Source organism: Notolabrus celidotus, chromosome 2 (assembly GCF_009762535.1).
Source record: "Notolabrus celidotus isolate fNotCel1 chromosome 2, fNotCel1.pri, whole genome shotgun sequence".
NCBI lineage: Eukaryota > Metazoa > Chordata > Actinopteri > Labriformes > Labridae > Notolabrus > Notolabrus celidotus.
This window is the reverse complement of record NC_048273.1, coordinates 8,182,736-8,199,502: the sequence shown is the minus strand read 5'-3', so window position 1 is coordinate 8,199,502 and position 16,767 is coordinate 8,182,736. Positions and strand designations below refer to the sequence as shown.

Genomic DNA, 16,767 nt, shown 5'->3' with positions numbered 1-16,767 from the left:
ATTGGCCCTCACACTCTCTGATCTCCGCCTGTGATTGCTCATGATTGGCTATTCAGAGTGTCACGTGAAGACAAGGCGGAAGTAGACATACGCCCCGCCCACTCGCCACTCTGATTGGTTAGAGTTCCCAAACAGGCTGAGCGACGCCTGTGAGTCATTGGTTAGAATGTTTTTACAATCTCGTCACTCACCAGATTTTCCTCGTGCAAGCTGAAAATCAGCCCACGATGGAATCTGATTGGTCAGTTCAGCTATATGTTTACCTCCTGGTGTACACTCTGTTTGAGTTTGTTTGCTGTCAGTTCAGCCGGGCGGAGACTTGCTGGGCTCGACAATAAGAGTTACTTTTGGTGTTTTAAAGCTTAATTAAGTTGTTGTACAACATTTTTCGGCCCTTTTGAGCAAATCACGACTTATATTAAGGATGAGGTTTGGCAGCTACTGTCTGTCATGTAACTGGAAACACCATGTTAACCTTGAAAATACTTTTATACGATGTAGCTAGGCCCCCTTTATTACTACTTGCAAAACTTAGATAAGAAGTACATGTGCATAATGTCAATTAAACTCAATTTCAAGGTTTGCAAATCATATAAAGCCTTATATTTAATTAAAAATGCACAAATATAACATCTATCTCTGAATCTGAAAAGTGTTATGAAAACTGTATGCTCTTTTCAAACTTGATGCCATTACCACATTTCAAAAAAGTTGGGACAGGGGCATGCTTGGCAAGTTGGCTCATGCTCCAACAGTTATATGATGCTCCAAATGTTTGCAAAGGGTGACAAGTCAGGACTGCAGGCAGGCCAGTTTAGCACCTGGACTCTTCTACTACAGAGCCATACTGTTGTATTGCCTGCAGATTGTGGTTTGGCATTGTCTCCCTGTAATAGGCATTGTCTGGATGGCACCAAAACCTGGGGTTCAGCATTAATGGAGCCTTCACAGATGTGTAAGCTACACATGTCATGGACTCTTATGATCCCCATACCATCAGGGACACTGGCTTTGAACTGTGAGCTGATAACAAGCCGGGTGGTCCCTCTCCTCTTTAGAGCGGAGGACACAGCGTCCATGATTTCCAAAAAGAATGTCAGATTTTGATTCATCAGACCACAGGACAGTTTTCCACTTCCCCTCAGTCCATCTTAAATGGGCTCAGGTCAATGCAGTGATCTCCACTACAGAGTCATGTCTGTTTTTAATGCAGTGACTTCCACTACAGAGTCATGTCTGTTTTTAATGCTGTGACTTCCACTGCAGAGCCATGTCTGTTTTTAATGCAGTGACTTTCACTACAGAGCCATGTCTGTTTTTAATGCAGTGACTTCCACTACAGAGCCATGTCTGTTTTTAATGCAGTGACTTCCACTACAGAGCCATGTCTGTTTTTAATGCAGTGACTTCCACTACAGAGTCATGTCTGTTTTTAATGCAGTGACTTCCACTACAGAGCCATGTCTGTTTTTAATGCAGTGACTTCCACTACAGAGCCATGTCTGTTTTTAATGCAGTGACTTCCACTACAGAGCCATGTCTGTTTTTAATGCAGTGACTTCCACTACAGAGTCATGTCTGTTTTTAATGCAGTGACTTCCACTACAGAGCCATGTCTGTTTTTAATGCAGTGACTTCCACTACAGAGCCATGTCTGTTTTTAATGCAGTGACTTCCACTACAGAGCCATGTCTGTATTTAATGCAGTGACTTCCACTACAGAGCCATGTCTGTTTTTAATGCAGTGACTTCCACTACAGAGCCATGTCTGTTTTTAATGCAGTGCTGCCTGATGGCCTGAAGATCAGGTCCATTCAGTCTTGGTTTTGGTCCTAGTCCCTTTAGTACAGAGGTGTCTCAAGACTCTCTGAATTGTAATGATGTTATGTTCTTTAGATGATGAAATCCACTAATTCTTTGTTACTCTGAGGAACATTATACTCAAACTGTTGAACTATTTGCTCACACCTTCTCTCACAGAGTGTTAAGACTGAAGATCCTCTGCGTTAAAAAGTCTTGAAGTGAGTCAGTGGATGTGTGTCAGTATTAGTATCAGCTGTGGCTCTGATATATCTGTATTTAGCAGCAGCTGTAAACCAGTCTGTGATTAAACTTCTAATAACAATAAAACCGCTCCCTGACCTTTGGATATATGATTAGGCGTCTGGAGAAGTATTCTTTAGTGACCTTTCCTCCTCTCTGAATAAAATATGCTCTGAGAAATAAGTGCATGTGATACTTTTATGCATATTTGCAAGATTAATGAGTTATTATTTTTTATATTTAGAGTCTGTCAAGTTTAGATCGCACAAAAGAGGAGGACCAACAGGCTTATTTAAAAAAAAAAAGTCTGGTACCCAATTTTATTTGTAAAGCATCATTTATACAAGAAAAGCAGCTCAAAGTGCTTTACAGTGGTAAAAATAAAAATACATGTGCACCTGAAGACAGACAGAATGAACCCAAAAGGGGAAGTAGTGCCGTGTTATTGAGACGCAGAGTGAAAAACACTGGACGAATAAAAAGTTAAAGCTCCAGTGAGATGATTTTTGATGGAATGAAACAGACTCAAATTGACACTGATGCCTTTGTATGAGCTACAGAAGCAAAACAGATCATCAGCAACAAGATTTATTACTTCAGTGTAATATTTCTAATGCATGCACATGCTGTCGAGGGGTAGGTGCCAGGTGAGGCTATTCGTAGCACTCTGCCTAACATCCTTTGTTTACATTTTCGGAAGCAGAGATTTTTGTAGGTGATGTCTGACGGTCAGGAAAGGGCAGGACTAGATTTTTGTCTGAAAGAACTACTTCAGCATGCAAAAGGCACAATTAGCAAAGAGATTTATTATCACACTGCGTCCACAGGCGGCGCCAAAATCAACAAAATTGACAAAAATCAGCAAAGGCCAGATTTAAAAAAAAAATGTTTAAGTTATATTTTTGGGCTTTTTCCCCTCCATTGACAGGACAGCCGAAGAGAGACAGGAAATGTGTGGAGTAGAGAGTGGGGGAAGACATGCAGCAAATGGTCAACCGACCGGGAGTCGAGCCGGCGACCTCTGCGACGAGGACTACAGCCTCTATACGTGGGGCGCTTAGACCGCCAGGCCACCAGCGACCCAATGCCACATTTTTTTTAATGAGTCTAAGGATTTTTTCACCAGATTTTCCAGTAGTTTGAGGGACGTTAAGAGTGATTTCTGATTTGAAAATTTAATATGTAAACATTATCCTGTGACAGCTGAGCGCACACACTGTGGATTGTGGTAAGGAAGCAAGCTGACGGAGGAAGGAAGCACAACAAACCCCGCCATGGTGACAGACGTAAACACATCAGAAATGGAGGATCAACTTGTTGGTTTGTGGCGATAACACAAGTATTTATACAACTAGTCCTGTAGTGAGATAAACACAAGGTAGTTGAGGTAGTCGGTGAAGAAACTCATCACTTTATGATATGTTTCGTGGATCCTCATGTCCCTCAGGAAGGGGAGTCGCTACTGCAGTGGAGGTACCAGGTACAACAGATGTGTGGGGTCTCTCCCTCTGTTTAAACTCTAGAGAACATAGAAAGAAGTCAAGTTAACAAAATGTAAACAATGTGTCACGGTGAATGTGTGCACAGTTTAGTTTGTAAAGCTGGTTAAAGTTAATGAAGCAAAAGGTGAAACAGAAGAGGGGATGATGAAATAATCTCTGACCTCTACCCAGACTTTCCTCTAAAGGCATAAAAGAAACAGTCACCTCTTCAAATAAAGGTGTGTCCTACAGAAGTGTGTGACAGGTGAGCTGAAGAATGGCTGAATTTAATAATCTAATCTAATCTGACTGAAAGGAAACTTCTATTCATTTTAAAGTGTTCTGAAGCATCTGATTTTATTATCCTGCTTGATTTAAGATCAGATTTTTTTACCTCATGTTTTTGTTGTTTCATTTTCAAACACCCTGCGATGGACCTCAGCCTCTGTAGTGTTTTTTTTAAGAGGGGCGGGGTGATAAACAAAGAGCAGGGAGGAGCAATTACAACCTTATGTGTATATGAGGCACAGAGCGAGGGGAAGTAAACGCTGTGCAGTTCAGGTTTGTGATAGTTTACTTAAAGCTCCTCCGTCATGAGTTCAGGAGAAACTACAACAGTGAAGTCTGAGGAAGCAGCAGCAGCAGTCGGTGGGGCAGACACGGCTGCAGGCAAGAAGAAGTGGAAGGTAAGAGGATACGAATACTTTGTACTGATTAATGATGAGTTTATGACGTTACCTTACCTGTTTTTATTGTCCTACAGTGTCCTAAGGGGGACCACCATGTCCACAGAGAGGACCTAAAGAAGGTTTGGAAAGAGTGTCAGGAAGAGAGCTTCTGGTACAGAGGTAATCAACATGGACTGGCTCAGGCACGGCTGATCAGTCAGCACTCGGTTCATTCAAAGGAGAGTGTTTACATTCTTCCTGTGGCCTGAAAAAAGCCTCCACTGCATGCAGACATGTTAGAAAGTCTAAAGAGGAGCTGTCTGGTTCATGCTTAGAGTTTTACTAATGCATATTTTCAGTGTTTGATCATCAATAAGTGAATTACCTACACACACGTGTTCAAATTCAGATGTTTCTTTAAGTCTGGGTTGGGTGGAGGGAGGTAAGGAGTGTCACGACCTTGTTTAAATGTATATATACTAACATTAAGACATGAGCTGCTTCAACAAGTGTAAGAAAACCAACAGGAGATTAGTTCTTTGACAGCCGAGCACGCCCACATAGCTCAAATGCAACTGTCAGGCCACAGTTACTGCAGCACGAGCAGCCAGAAAAGAAAGTTTTATCTCCACAAACAATGAAGATTCCTTGATATCTTAATGTTTCATACCTCAACACTGTTTTATCTTTAAACTCTATCTCTGTCTGGACGCTTGCTGCAGCCGTGCAGCAGCTGCATACGGGCATGCAGTTATATAATCATGAAACAGCAACAATCAGTTCTTCCTGCATTAGAAGTCGGCGGCCTCCTTTAATTACTCGAACCAGACTGCACTGTGGAGAGACACTTACACAGGTCAAAGTTCAGTCTGATTAAAGTCAGGTCAATACGTGAGAGAGGAAGTGTTGCTCATAAAGCTATAGAAATATTCAATCAGTCAAAGGAATAAAATAATACCTAATATAGATGTCACAGATTCTGTAACGTTCGTTTAACTGAGTGAGATTTAACATTTCACCCGTTTTTATTAGGGTCACAGTCTCATTAAGCAGGGGCGTGTCCAGCCTGTAGGACTGGGGTGGCCTAACTGGAGCACTGACTCGTACGATAGGGGGGACATAGAGAGTGTGCATGTACACAGACATATGAAGAGCATTTATGCACCATATTATTCCCCACTAATCTACTTTAACTCCTGTTGTTAATGATTCATCGAGTATTAAGGATGGAGTTATTGATAGTTGAGGATGTGCACCAAGATGCATTCATTTTACAGGTTTTCTATCAGGTATAGTAGAACAACATGAGGTGCATTTCGACCAAGAGTTCCGGGGTCTTTTAGCCCCAATAACTATTTTACCTGAAACTAAAAGGTTCCTGTGCCCCCAGTGTTGTCTGCGTTTCGACCGCGGGCAAATCAGTCCAGTGACATATGGAGGGAAAAAAAGTAAATGCACTACACCACCAGACCAGTAGAGGGCAGTAAAACAAAGACGAATGCCATTCAACACAGATGACATCATAGAAGCAGACGGACAGGCAGGTATCATTATGAGCAACACAACAGTTAGCCTGTTAGCATGAAGAGACTCAGCTGGCGCTGTTTTAGATGGTGCTATATTTCATCACAGATGGATTCACTGAATCAACACGTGAGAGGAGATAAGAGCGAATAGCAAAGACGTTTCAACACGACTTCACAATCGATTTTAACTCAAAAAGCTGTGGCAGAGATCGGCCGGTGTTTTGGTTTAAACCACGACCCTGTTAACTGACAACCTTCAGCTGGATGCATCCCTCATAAACGTCTTTAGATGATCATTAAAATTCTGATGAGGATATTTTGAAATCTTAATAAAAACTAAACTAGTTTGCATTCCCAGGAACTCCCTCTGTGTTTCAACAGCTGTGTAAACTCCACAAACACTGACATGTTCAACTGAAGGTCTCCAGTTTACAAGGTCACTTTTAAAACCGTAACACCGAGAGAGACGCATTCACGGTGGGCTGAGAGAAGACTACTGTTACAAGCTGCTAAATCAAGAGAATCACAGCTTCTTCTTTTGAAAAGTACACACACATACAAAAAAGATATAACAAATAAAAACTAATGAAGGAAAGAGAAATCAAGTGAATCACAGATGTGTGTGATGTTATTGTGGACGGCGGTTATTGTCTGCCGTCAGACTAAATGTGACCTGGTTGCACTCCAGACTGACTTCGACTATGACATGCTTATTTTTAAGAGACTTGTTTGTGTTCAGTTCTCTCGCTGCAGCAGATCCAAATTTAGCAGTTTGAGCCTCGCTCTGTGTGACTGTGTGTGTGCAGAGATTATTTATATGAGCCAGCTGCTCCACATGTTGATATTGTCAAAAACTGTGTCATCTCTTTATGCTCTGTAGCCATGCCATACTGTCAGTTACAGGCATTGTAATTCAGTTCAATTCAATTTGCTTTATTGGCATGAATAAAGACATGTTATTGCCAAAGCACATAAAATTCATACACATACATTACATATTATATTCATTACATATATATTAATTACATATTATATATATTATATAGTTTATACGCATTAATGAACGATTACCCATACAGCAGATCTCAATGTCCTCACTTGATGCAGTATGCTCATAAAACCTTCACCTAAAAATCAGATATTATGGGATGGTGTGTCCCTCAGGCTGTGACAGGCAGACACATATTTAGCAGGCATTGTATTGGTCTTATTGCAATAATGATAACAGCTAGTGTGGATTATTTGGAGTTTAATGTTTGAATGGTGTGCTGGACCAAAAACTGCCTCTTTAAATACATGAAAGCTTTCTAAATCTGAATCTAAATCTAAATTATATCGCTGTGGAAAAAGTGTTTCGGAAAATCTTTTTTTTTTATACAATTGAGAATTAATTGTTAACATTTCCAAAGATGAATTAAAGAAAATACTTTGAATTTGCGTCCTTACTTCTGACATTAAAGGATCATACAGATGAGATTTTCCTGTATTTTTTTTACTTTAAAAAGCAACTCAGGGGTGCTGGTGGCCTAGCGGTCTAAGCGCCCCACATATAGAGGCTATAGTCCTCGTCGCAGGGGTTGCCGGTTCGATTCCCGGCTGGTCGACCATTTCCTGCATGTCCCCCCCCCTCTCTGCTCCCCAAATTTCCTGTCTCTCTTCACTATCCTATCAAATAAAGGCAAAAAGCCCCAAAAATATAACTTTAAAAAAAAAGCAACTCAACAGAGAGGAAGCATTTAAATCTTCTGAACTTCATTTTGAAGGACTCTAAAAGAGGATGTTTGTCCAAAGTCATGGCAAACAAACTCCTGCACACTGTCTGACTGTGCATTACACATTGGCAATGTTTCAACTGGGTTTTCTTTTAGTTTTCTTTTAGTTTTTCAAACGCAGACAAGTTGCAGGAACGGCACTCTTTTACAGACTGGCTCCTCTCCTACACACCTGTCCTATCAAATACATGTGTGAAAAATGTTTCTACTATTAAAGTTCAGACTAAAGAAAATGTGTTATATTTAAATGCAAAGAAAACTAGCCACAGCTTGTTGAAACACAGTTCAAATTGTGGATTTTTATTTGTTTAATTTGTTTAATTAATCATGATGTTGAATTTTGGGATGGCACCAGCGTTGGCTAATATATTACAGTCCTCTGGAAACACTCCTGTCAATAAGTAAAACCTGTTAGAAGAGAGCAGGATGAGAATAAAGGTGGAAATAAAAGGTGGAGTTATGGCCACAGGGGGTGCCAAAATCCATACAAACTTTAAGTTCTTCACTTTAACTCTTCATAACCAGGAGAATACGTATCAAAATGTGATTTCTTTCAAAGTTTTCATATTTTATGACTTTGATTTATCACTGCAAACTGTGTGTACTGTAAAGGAGCATCACAGATGGAGCATGTAAAGCTTTGTGTGTGTGTTTACAGGGTGTGCAGGAGCAGTTGACTCTGTTCTCATTGTTGTGATTCTCTGTTTGTCTGTAATTGTTGTTTTGAAGTCATCCGTCTCATCTGACTTTATTTCTCTTCCAGCTCTCCCTCTCTCTCTGGGGAGCATGACTGTCACCGGCGGCCTCATCTACAAAAGTAAAGCCCCAACCTTTAAACCCTGATCTTTCATCAGTGTCATAATGACGCCTGTGAAGCAGTGATAATCATCCTGTCTGATTTAACTCAAACTTTATTTTTCATTGCAGACGTTTGGAAAGCCTCAAAGTCATTTGGTCCTTTCCCTAAACTGGCAGGTGAGAACAAAACAGAGTGTAGATCTGTAAAAGTGGAGACACACTCTGACTGCAGTCCCTGATCCTGAGCTGTGGTTTTGTTTCTTGTAGTCGCTGGGATCCTCGGTTACGCGGTGGGGAAAGCATCTTATATGCCGACTTGTCGAAGCAAGTTTCAGGACCTTGGCATTAAGGATGGACCTGGATTTGGGCCCTGGTCTGAGGGAGGTCGTGAAGGCGGTGGACCTTGGAAATCTCGTCATGGACACAGGTGGGGGATTTTCCCAATTACGATCTATAAATACATGATGTCTTAAATCTCAGTTTGGTAGAAATCAGGGACTCTTTAAAAAATCCTACTCCTTGGGTACGGGTTCTTCTCTTCCACCCATGTACAGAGGCTACAGTCCTCTTCACCTGGCTGGAGGATGAACTCCTGGTCCTCCCATGATTTGGTGCGCACTCTCTCTTCTCACATCCTTTCTCTCTCAAGCTGTCATATCAAATCTTGACAAAAGAGATCCAGCTTCTTCTTATGAATGAAGTTGAATCTTATTCTATCATTTTTTTGTTATAAATGAGGCTCAAACAGAGGAGAAGTGAAGCTGTGTTTGTATAATAAGTCACTCTGAAGAGGATGTCACTTTAACACAGTAATATACACACCATGTACGGCGTCTCTTTTGTCGTGATTTCAAACAAAAGAAACTTATTTTACTCTTATTCTAAAATTTAAAAGCATTATCCCCCTGCACATTTTCTAATTGCAAAAATTATAATACAAACAACTGAACAAGAATATAAAATAGTTTGTTTTTAAGGTTAAGTCTGCAGAAGTTGCAGCAGTGGTGTCTCACTTTGTGCACGTCCGTGCACCAAAAAGGACAACATTTTGCTACACCAGTCTGTTCATGATTGGGATTCATAATTGAAGCTGTTGTTAAATCTTTATTTGAACAGCTTAGAATATTATAATCTGTATTAAAGGGGCCTTAAATATATTAAATATAAGTTTTTATGCAGTTCTTCTTGAAAAATCCCTAAGAAATAATCAAATATTAAAATACACATATTGGTCGATGAAATAAATGTTGCAGTGATGCATCATTTGAGTTGTGAACAGAGAATCTATGCTATTATTATTATTATTATTATTATTATTATTATTATTATTATTATTATTATTATTATCAGCTTACTTTAATTTTAAAGAGGTCTTGTTTTTGTGTTCTTTGTTCGGTTTTCTTTTGTTTGATTTTTTATTTATTTGTCTCTTTTTTTAATAATTTATATATTTTTTAATCTTACAGTGAAAAAGAATATTATAATCAAACTTATAATAGTAATCGAGGATTAAAACATCCTGAAAATGTTCCAAATTAACATACACAGAATCAAAAATGGAAGACAAATTCATTCAGATTAGTTCCGATGAAGACACAGCTGTTGTAGGAAACTATTTCAAATCCTGACTCTGCTTTGAACTGATGTTTTGGGAGATTTTACTTTTTACACGGGTATTAAATTTGTGCAAATGAAGTGTTTAATTCTGCATTTTAGTCCTGTAGAGTGCTCACACAGCCAAGTGCTGTAGAGAGAAAAATGTTGAAGGAGAAAATACCTCTTTAAGATGCAGCTTTCATGACATACAATATGTTGCGTATTTTTGACTAGACCTCTGAGAGCTTGCTTGTAAAGGACTGTTTGTTGTTTAATGATGAAGGCCGGAGAATAAAAGGTTATGAGAGATCAGAAAATGTTGTTATAATACAATTAAAATAATACATGAACAAAGAAAGAAAGAGAGATATTTTAGGAATGAATCATATGATTAAGTGTTCCAAAAAACAAAATCATAATGGCGCTCACTCTGCCCACAAAAAGTACACATCCTGTTTTTGGAAACATTGGAACAAATGCCTCTTTGTATTTTAGTCATATTGAACTTGTGTACTGTACTGATGAATCCCTGTTTTTAGTCCCTCTCTTGTATTTGAATATATATTTTTATTATTTCTTGTGTTTTTCATCCTGATTTGAACCTTCAGGTATGAAATACTGTGTAAAGTATCTGTGTGTCATTGACCAGAAAGTTATCCCCACAGATCCTGTCACCATGTGTGTGAAGAATGTAAGAAGAAAGATGAAGCTGCACCTGCACCTGCAGAGAAAGTCTAAAGGTAGATGGATCACATGTTAAGAGAAATTCATCCATTCAAGTATTTTTATGCTCCAATCATTCATATAATCTGCTGCTATAAACTTTGCTCATTGATGCATCCATACCAAAATAACCTGAATGCTCTGCTTTTGTTTATTTGTCAGCCTCATCAGATCCATCAAAGACGGACTCTCAGCGCGGGCTGCAGCTTTTATTCTTCTGTAATGTTATAAATTCTGCATTTCTCCAAAGTATCTGCCTGATATAGTGTACAGTACATACTACACATTTTCATACCCTAGAAACAATGCACAGTCCTGGCACTAGAGGGAGCTGCTGTACCTTGTTGCCGTGAATCCTTGTGTAAAGTATTTCCAGTTTGAACAAGCAAAAGAAAAAAAGTACACATGCAGGAACATAAACATTTATTTTCAAAGAAATATGTGGTTGTTGGTCCTTTATTGAGTGCCTGTTAGCTGATTCTTGAATTAATCAGAGGTGCTGATTTGCAAACACGTGATAATACTTGAAACTTTATAAGTAACTTTATAAGACTTTTTTAAACCTTTTCAGGCAACACTCTTTTTTTTTGGTTTTGTTGCAAAAGTATAAAGTATTTGATAAGATCATTAAACAGAATGTGCTTTATCATCCTATTTCTCCTACATTAAGTTTTGTACCCCAGAAAATATCAACAATACTACCAACCGTCTGCAGTAAATCAGATACCAGTGCTCTTAAAATGACTTTGAAGTAAGTATTTTGTGCCAACCTGCTCACTAAGACAATATTTATTAAATGAATGACCAATACCAAGCCTCAGTACAGTGTTTTAACATGCTGAACACTCATTCGATGCAAATATATTATAATGAGCCTGTCAGGTTGTGTTTTTATCATCATAGTGTGATGTATGAAGCATCCATAACTATACACAGGTAATGATTATTAAGACAACATGAAGTAAGCTTAGCTGTATTAATATTTATATATATAATACAGTATACTGCATTGTAAAATTAGTTAAAGATTTTTTTAGAAATACACAAATAAACCATTTAAACTGCATTTTAGTGTATCAAACTTTATTTCCTTCTTATCCTCCTCTGTGGTGGAGAGATGCACACATAAGAAGCTAGAGGCCATTCTAAATTACACAGATCATCCACTTCACAACTTCTTTGTGGACCAGAGAAACAGCGGCAGTGGACGGCTCATCTCTCTGCACTGCAGGACTGAGAGATACAGAAAATCATTCATCCCTGCAGCCATTAGGCTTCATAACTCTCTAGCCAATGGGAGATGAGCTGACAGACACCTGAATTACTTGTTTTATGTGATTTTTATAATTTGATCTGCCAGACGCCTGAATTTCCTCCTTCGTGGATGAATAAAGTACATTTTATTCTGTTCTATCTATCTATCTATCTGTCTGTCTGTCTGTCTGTCTGTCTGTCTGTCTGTCTGCCTGCCTGCCTGCCTGCCTGTCTGTCTGTCTGTCTGTCTGTCTGTCTGTCTGTCTGTCTATCTATCTATCTATCTATCTATCTATCTATCTATTAGTCATATTTCTTTTGAATTAATTATTTTGTGACACTAAGTCATAATTTGAGATTTATTTTGGTCACATTTTTCAATGTAGTCTTATACATAATTGCACTAATACAACATATTAAATTATGATTATATTATTATATATTATTATTATTATTGTTATAATAATGATAATAATAACAATAATTATATAATTTATATTATATTACTGTTGTTATTATGATTATTATTATGATTATTGTATCATTATTTTAAATATTTTTTATAATTATATTATATTATATTATATTATATTATATTATATTATATTATATTATATTATATTATATTATATTATATTATTATAAAATCTACCTGACACTGCAGCTCAGGTACATTCCCACCCACCCGGGCAGGTTGCGGCGCACGCCGGCTGAAGTTAAAGTGAACCCATGCGAACGTCATCGTCTAGACGTCATCCAATCAACAGGTCGCTCTCGCCGGATTGCCACGTACCTGGTGGAATAGAAAGCTGTCTTTCAGATGGGCGTGGCCAACCTCAACCAATCACAGCAAAGGAGGCGGGACAACCAGACCACCGTCTGCTGTGACAGTGAAGCTCTCCCAACACCGAAACAGACCGAGGAAAAAAAATCACACCACCACGCAAATCCTGCCAATGGAGGAGGGCCAGGACGTCTGCAAGCTAGCCACCTAGCTCAACTCCAGGGAGAGGAGACTAAAGTTGTGAGTACCTCCCGCTTTACGAGTGTAAAAGTGTTTGAAGGCGCAGCGGGTGCTACCTCTTGTAGTCAACGTTGGCTCGAATCAAGTTCCGTGATGAACTTTGCCGTTGCTGTTAGCTTTTCAACTCTAGCTCCACATTTGTCTGCCGTAGCATGCTAAAGAAGGAGTTTGGCTCCTGTGCTAGTGTTTGTTCATCGCCTAGCCAACCTTGCACAGTTCATATTCCTGTAGTAGTTAGTTTTATCACCAGCTGTGCTGCTAACAGAGGAACCATAACAGTGTGGTGGACGTTTACTTGGAGTTGACAACTAGCTCGTGAGCTAAATGTGCTAGCTTGCCCCTTGCTTAGCACTAGCAGCTTGCCCCTGTAAAAACACTGAGCTAAATGCTAACTAAAGCTACCTTCAGGGACGTGTCCAGAAGGTGGCCCCTTGAGAAACTGATGTCCAGGCTAAGCCATCCCCCCTCTTTATAAATCCTGCAGAGTGATTGGCTATTCACCTTGTCAGAGGCGGGGCTAATGTTAGCATAAACTATTTAGACTGTTGCAATAGACTGCAGGTGGCTTTCTCTGCATTTTAAAGTAGCTTAGTCCCCTTTGTTACAACTTATAATCATACAAATGCACCTTACACATCTATCCCAGGTGTTTCAGAGAGGGATCAGTCCAATAAAATCTGCAAAACAACTTCTGCTCACTGTCTGTCGAACCCCCGAAATATGTCTGATGGCAAAGGTTCAATACAGAAACATTCCCGGTTCTAAATTTCTAAGATTTGGGGATTTGAAAAGACAATCTGACACAGTGTGGATAAGATATTACCAGAAGTACGGCCAATATGATGAAGTATATACCTAAACAAGGCGTGAATTCTAGAGAAAGCAATGTTTTCGATGTGCGGTGGCTTCCTCGACCACATCAACATCTTGTTACCTTCAGTTAAGGTCACGTTCAGAGAGATCCCCTCAGCCTTATATCCCTGTCGTGCAGAAACTGATGACTTAAGCGATGAAGGCCAAGATGATTTGAGTTTAAGGGTGCCGCTTTTGAGTCACCAGCGTTCAGGTATTGAAAATGCATTATTGATACCTGGTTATTTATAGGATCCATCATAGATTTAAGCTGTGTTTGATATTCCCCTGTGCCATCAGACGCAGCGACACCAGACTAATATCTGTTCTTTAAATATAAGTTATGTTGTTACACTCCAAAAATACAGAATGTAGTATAAGTAACAGTGATCAGTGGAGACAGAAGTGGTCTGTCTCTGATCCGCTGCGGTCCGGCTCCGTGCTCTCTCGTCCGTCAACTTCCACCGGCTGCGTTTTCAGAACACAGCACGGAGCAGGACCACAGGACAGCTGGAGTCATGTGACCGAGGTTTTCCCGCGGGGATTACTGAATCAAGGATTCTCCTCCTCCTCTCCTCATCCATGTTGTCTTTCTGGTCCTCTGAAAACTTCTGACCTGTTGACTCCAGACCTGCCTCCTCTCATCATGACGGTTTGTTGTTGTAGTGAAGTGAAATACGATCTGGTGATAACACAGAGTGTTTTATTCTGAAAATTCACCGGATGTTTTCATTTTGTTTTGGTGCCTGACTTCCTGTCCCGCTCCATCTGCTCTGTTGAGATTGATGCGTCGTGCTCCGGCATCCGGCAAAAATAGAAGTCTTGTGTATCTGAGCGGATCCAGAGGAAGTTAACCCATTGACTACACTAGAAACCTATCAGATCAGGTGCCGTGAGGGATCTGAGAGGGACTGGACATGGATCTGGTTGAATTTGGCCATTATGTCAAAAAAAAAGTCTGGACACACTCCTGGCATCCTCTTTGTCCGTCATTGTAGCACAAACTGTGTCAGACAACACATTTGTTTAGTGTAGCATCAAATAAACCACACACAAACATTCAACTTTATAAACCTGGTGTGTTTCTAATCACTGGAGCTGTCTGGGACATAAACCGGTCAAATGAAACTGCAGTATTTTACACAGAAACATGAGAAAACTTGTTCAGTAAGATGAGATTTGATGAAATGGAGTCCAGAACACGTCCCAGCACGGCGACGGTTCTTCTGCCTCGCCACAACAGAAGGGGAACTGTCAGCTTCTGCATCAAACATTCCTCTGAGGACTTCATTCTCCTCGTCCGGAGTGAATCTGACACACAATGAGGCGCTTGTTTCGTTCTCAGGAGCGACACTAGCAGTGGATTCTGACCGAGAGGAATCTGGTCAGTCTGCTGCGAGGCTGGAGGTGGAGATGGCCAAAGTATTTGAGAGTGACAGAAGAGAAGTTTGTTCGCTCATGGGCCCACATGAGGTTGAACTATGCTCTGAGTAATGGGAGCTATGCTGTGCTTATTTGCATGAGAAGCTACTCCGGCCTTATCAGGACAAGCTGGAACAAAATTTCACTCCTCTTACAGCTTTCTTTCTTTCTTTCTTTCTTTCTTTCTTTCTTTCTTTCTTTCTTTCTTTCTTTCTTTCTTTCTTTCTTTCTTTCTTTCTTTCTTTCTTTCTTTCCCCAAGTTATGCTGCCGTGTGTTTCGTCACACTGCCACAGGTATCTCAAGCATGTAACACAACAAGCCGTCCCAGCCCCAGCCTATTAGATCGTCGGTCCTCACATCGGGTTGATCCCCCTTCATCCCTGGCAGGATAAGCTTCTGATGGCAGGACTGACGCGAACCGTATTCTCTCGCACACGCTTAAAACCCCAAAGGAATCCCCCTCGGTTGCGGATAGCCGTGTATCTCCGATCATCTGGCGCATAATTCCGGTGAATTAGCGTGTTTGGTTTAAGCTGGTAAGACATTAATGGCATTGAAGAGCACAGGGATGAAAAACCATGCTCTGCAAAAACGCCCCCGCAGAGGCCCCTCACTAAGCTGCCCCCCCCTGCAAGGATTAACTGTCAACTCAGCATTTTAGTGGTGACTGCAAAATATAATACAATGCAAAAGTAACAACCCAATTTCATAAAGTGGGTTCTTCATTTTCTAATCATTTTAATCCACTAAGGCAGAGTCTTCTTGCTGCAGTGTTTGAACTTACATGACTCTTGTTGTTTCTACCTCATATCTACCTTTCCATCGCTGTGAAACTCGCCTCTGCACAGTTCCCCTGGATGATTCAGCGCCTGCCTGTGTGTCTCCTGACCTGGCAACCTGGTTTTCATACGAGCGGCTCTCGTCGGAAATCCTGATTGGCCTTCTTCAAACTGTTTTGGCCTGATTACAGTAGATGACCTCTTTTCTTAACACAGACTGACCAGTTCGATTCAGGTGTGTGTGTGTGCGTGTGTTTGCATTGGCTCCTGGCTAAATTATTAACCAGGCAGCTAAAGAAGTAATGCTTCAAGGACGTGTAAATTTAAAGGCCCTCTTCTTTCTGTCCAGCTGTAAATTAGACCTCCAGTCCTGAGCTGCTGTCCCAAATTCAAACAATAAGAGCTCAAGCTTTTACTCTTGTTTTGCAGCAGAGTCATAGTCTGTATAAAAACAAATGGACGTAGTATCCTTGACGTCACCCATCTGTTCCTGAAACGCTGATTGTCGGCAGGTGCCATATTGGAAATGCAGAACTCAACCAAACTTCGTCTGAGCTAGTGTGAAGTAAAGAGGCGGGGCTTTAGACTTTTCGCGAACAGCTACAGTGTTCCCGTCTGTCAATCAAGACAGCCACGATCTTATTTGGGCAAAACTCGTAAGTTTAATAACAGGTTTTTAAAGAAATCATCCCGCACAGTATGTGCCGATAGAGAAATGAGCTACTCAGACCTAAACTGTTGGATAGATTTGTTGGTACTTTACATATCTTACCAACAGCGAGAGACTTATTTAGAACATCTCCGTCTTTGCAAAAGCCAAAGTGTTTC

The 16,767-nt window shown here is 40.2% G+C and overlaps 2 protein-coding genes across 2 annotated transcripts in view; both read left to right on the top strand.

Annotated features, from left to right (window-relative positions):
• The first annotated feature begins 3,597 nt into the window (after positions 1 to 3,597).
• ociad2 (OCIA domain containing 2) lies at positions 3,598 to 11,045 on the top strand. Its single transcript, XM_034712174.1, has 7 exons — positions 3,598 to 4,210; positions 4,288 to 4,372; positions 8,254 to 8,307; positions 8,418 to 8,465; positions 8,556 to 8,715; positions 10,550 to 10,624; positions 10,770 to 11,045. The coding sequence occupies exons 1-6, from the start codon at positions 4,118 to 4,120 to the stop codon at positions 10,620 to 10,622; spliced, it is 513 nt and encodes a 170-aa protein (XP_034568065.1). The 5' UTR covers positions 3,598 to 4,117; the 3' UTR covers positions 10,623 to 10,624; positions 10,770 to 11,045.
• A 1,677-nt stretch (positions 11,046 to 12,722) lies between these two features.
• fryl (furry homolog, like) overlaps positions 12,723 to 16,767 on the top strand; it is a 117,991-nt gene continuing 113,946 nt past the window's right edge. The window contains 1 exon segment of the mRNA XM_034702267.1: positions 12,723 to 12,885. The gene's annotated coding sequence lies outside the window, so the exon portion shown is untranslated.

Excerpts from the sequence above, each read along its gene's own strand:
- ociad2 (XM_034712174.1), top strand. The coding sequence starts at position 4,118 with ATGAGTTCAGGAGAAACTACAACAGTGAAGTCTGAGGAAGCAGCAGCA. Across the intron at positions 8,466-8,555 it reads TCCTTTCCCTAAACTGGCAG|TCGCTGGGATCCTCGGTTAC; the intron begins GTGAGAACAAAA and ends TGTTTCTTGTAG. Across the intron at positions 8,716-10,549 it reads AAATCTCGTCATGGACACAG|ATCCTGTCACCATGTGTGTG; the intron begins GTGGGGGATTTT and ends TTATCCCCACAG.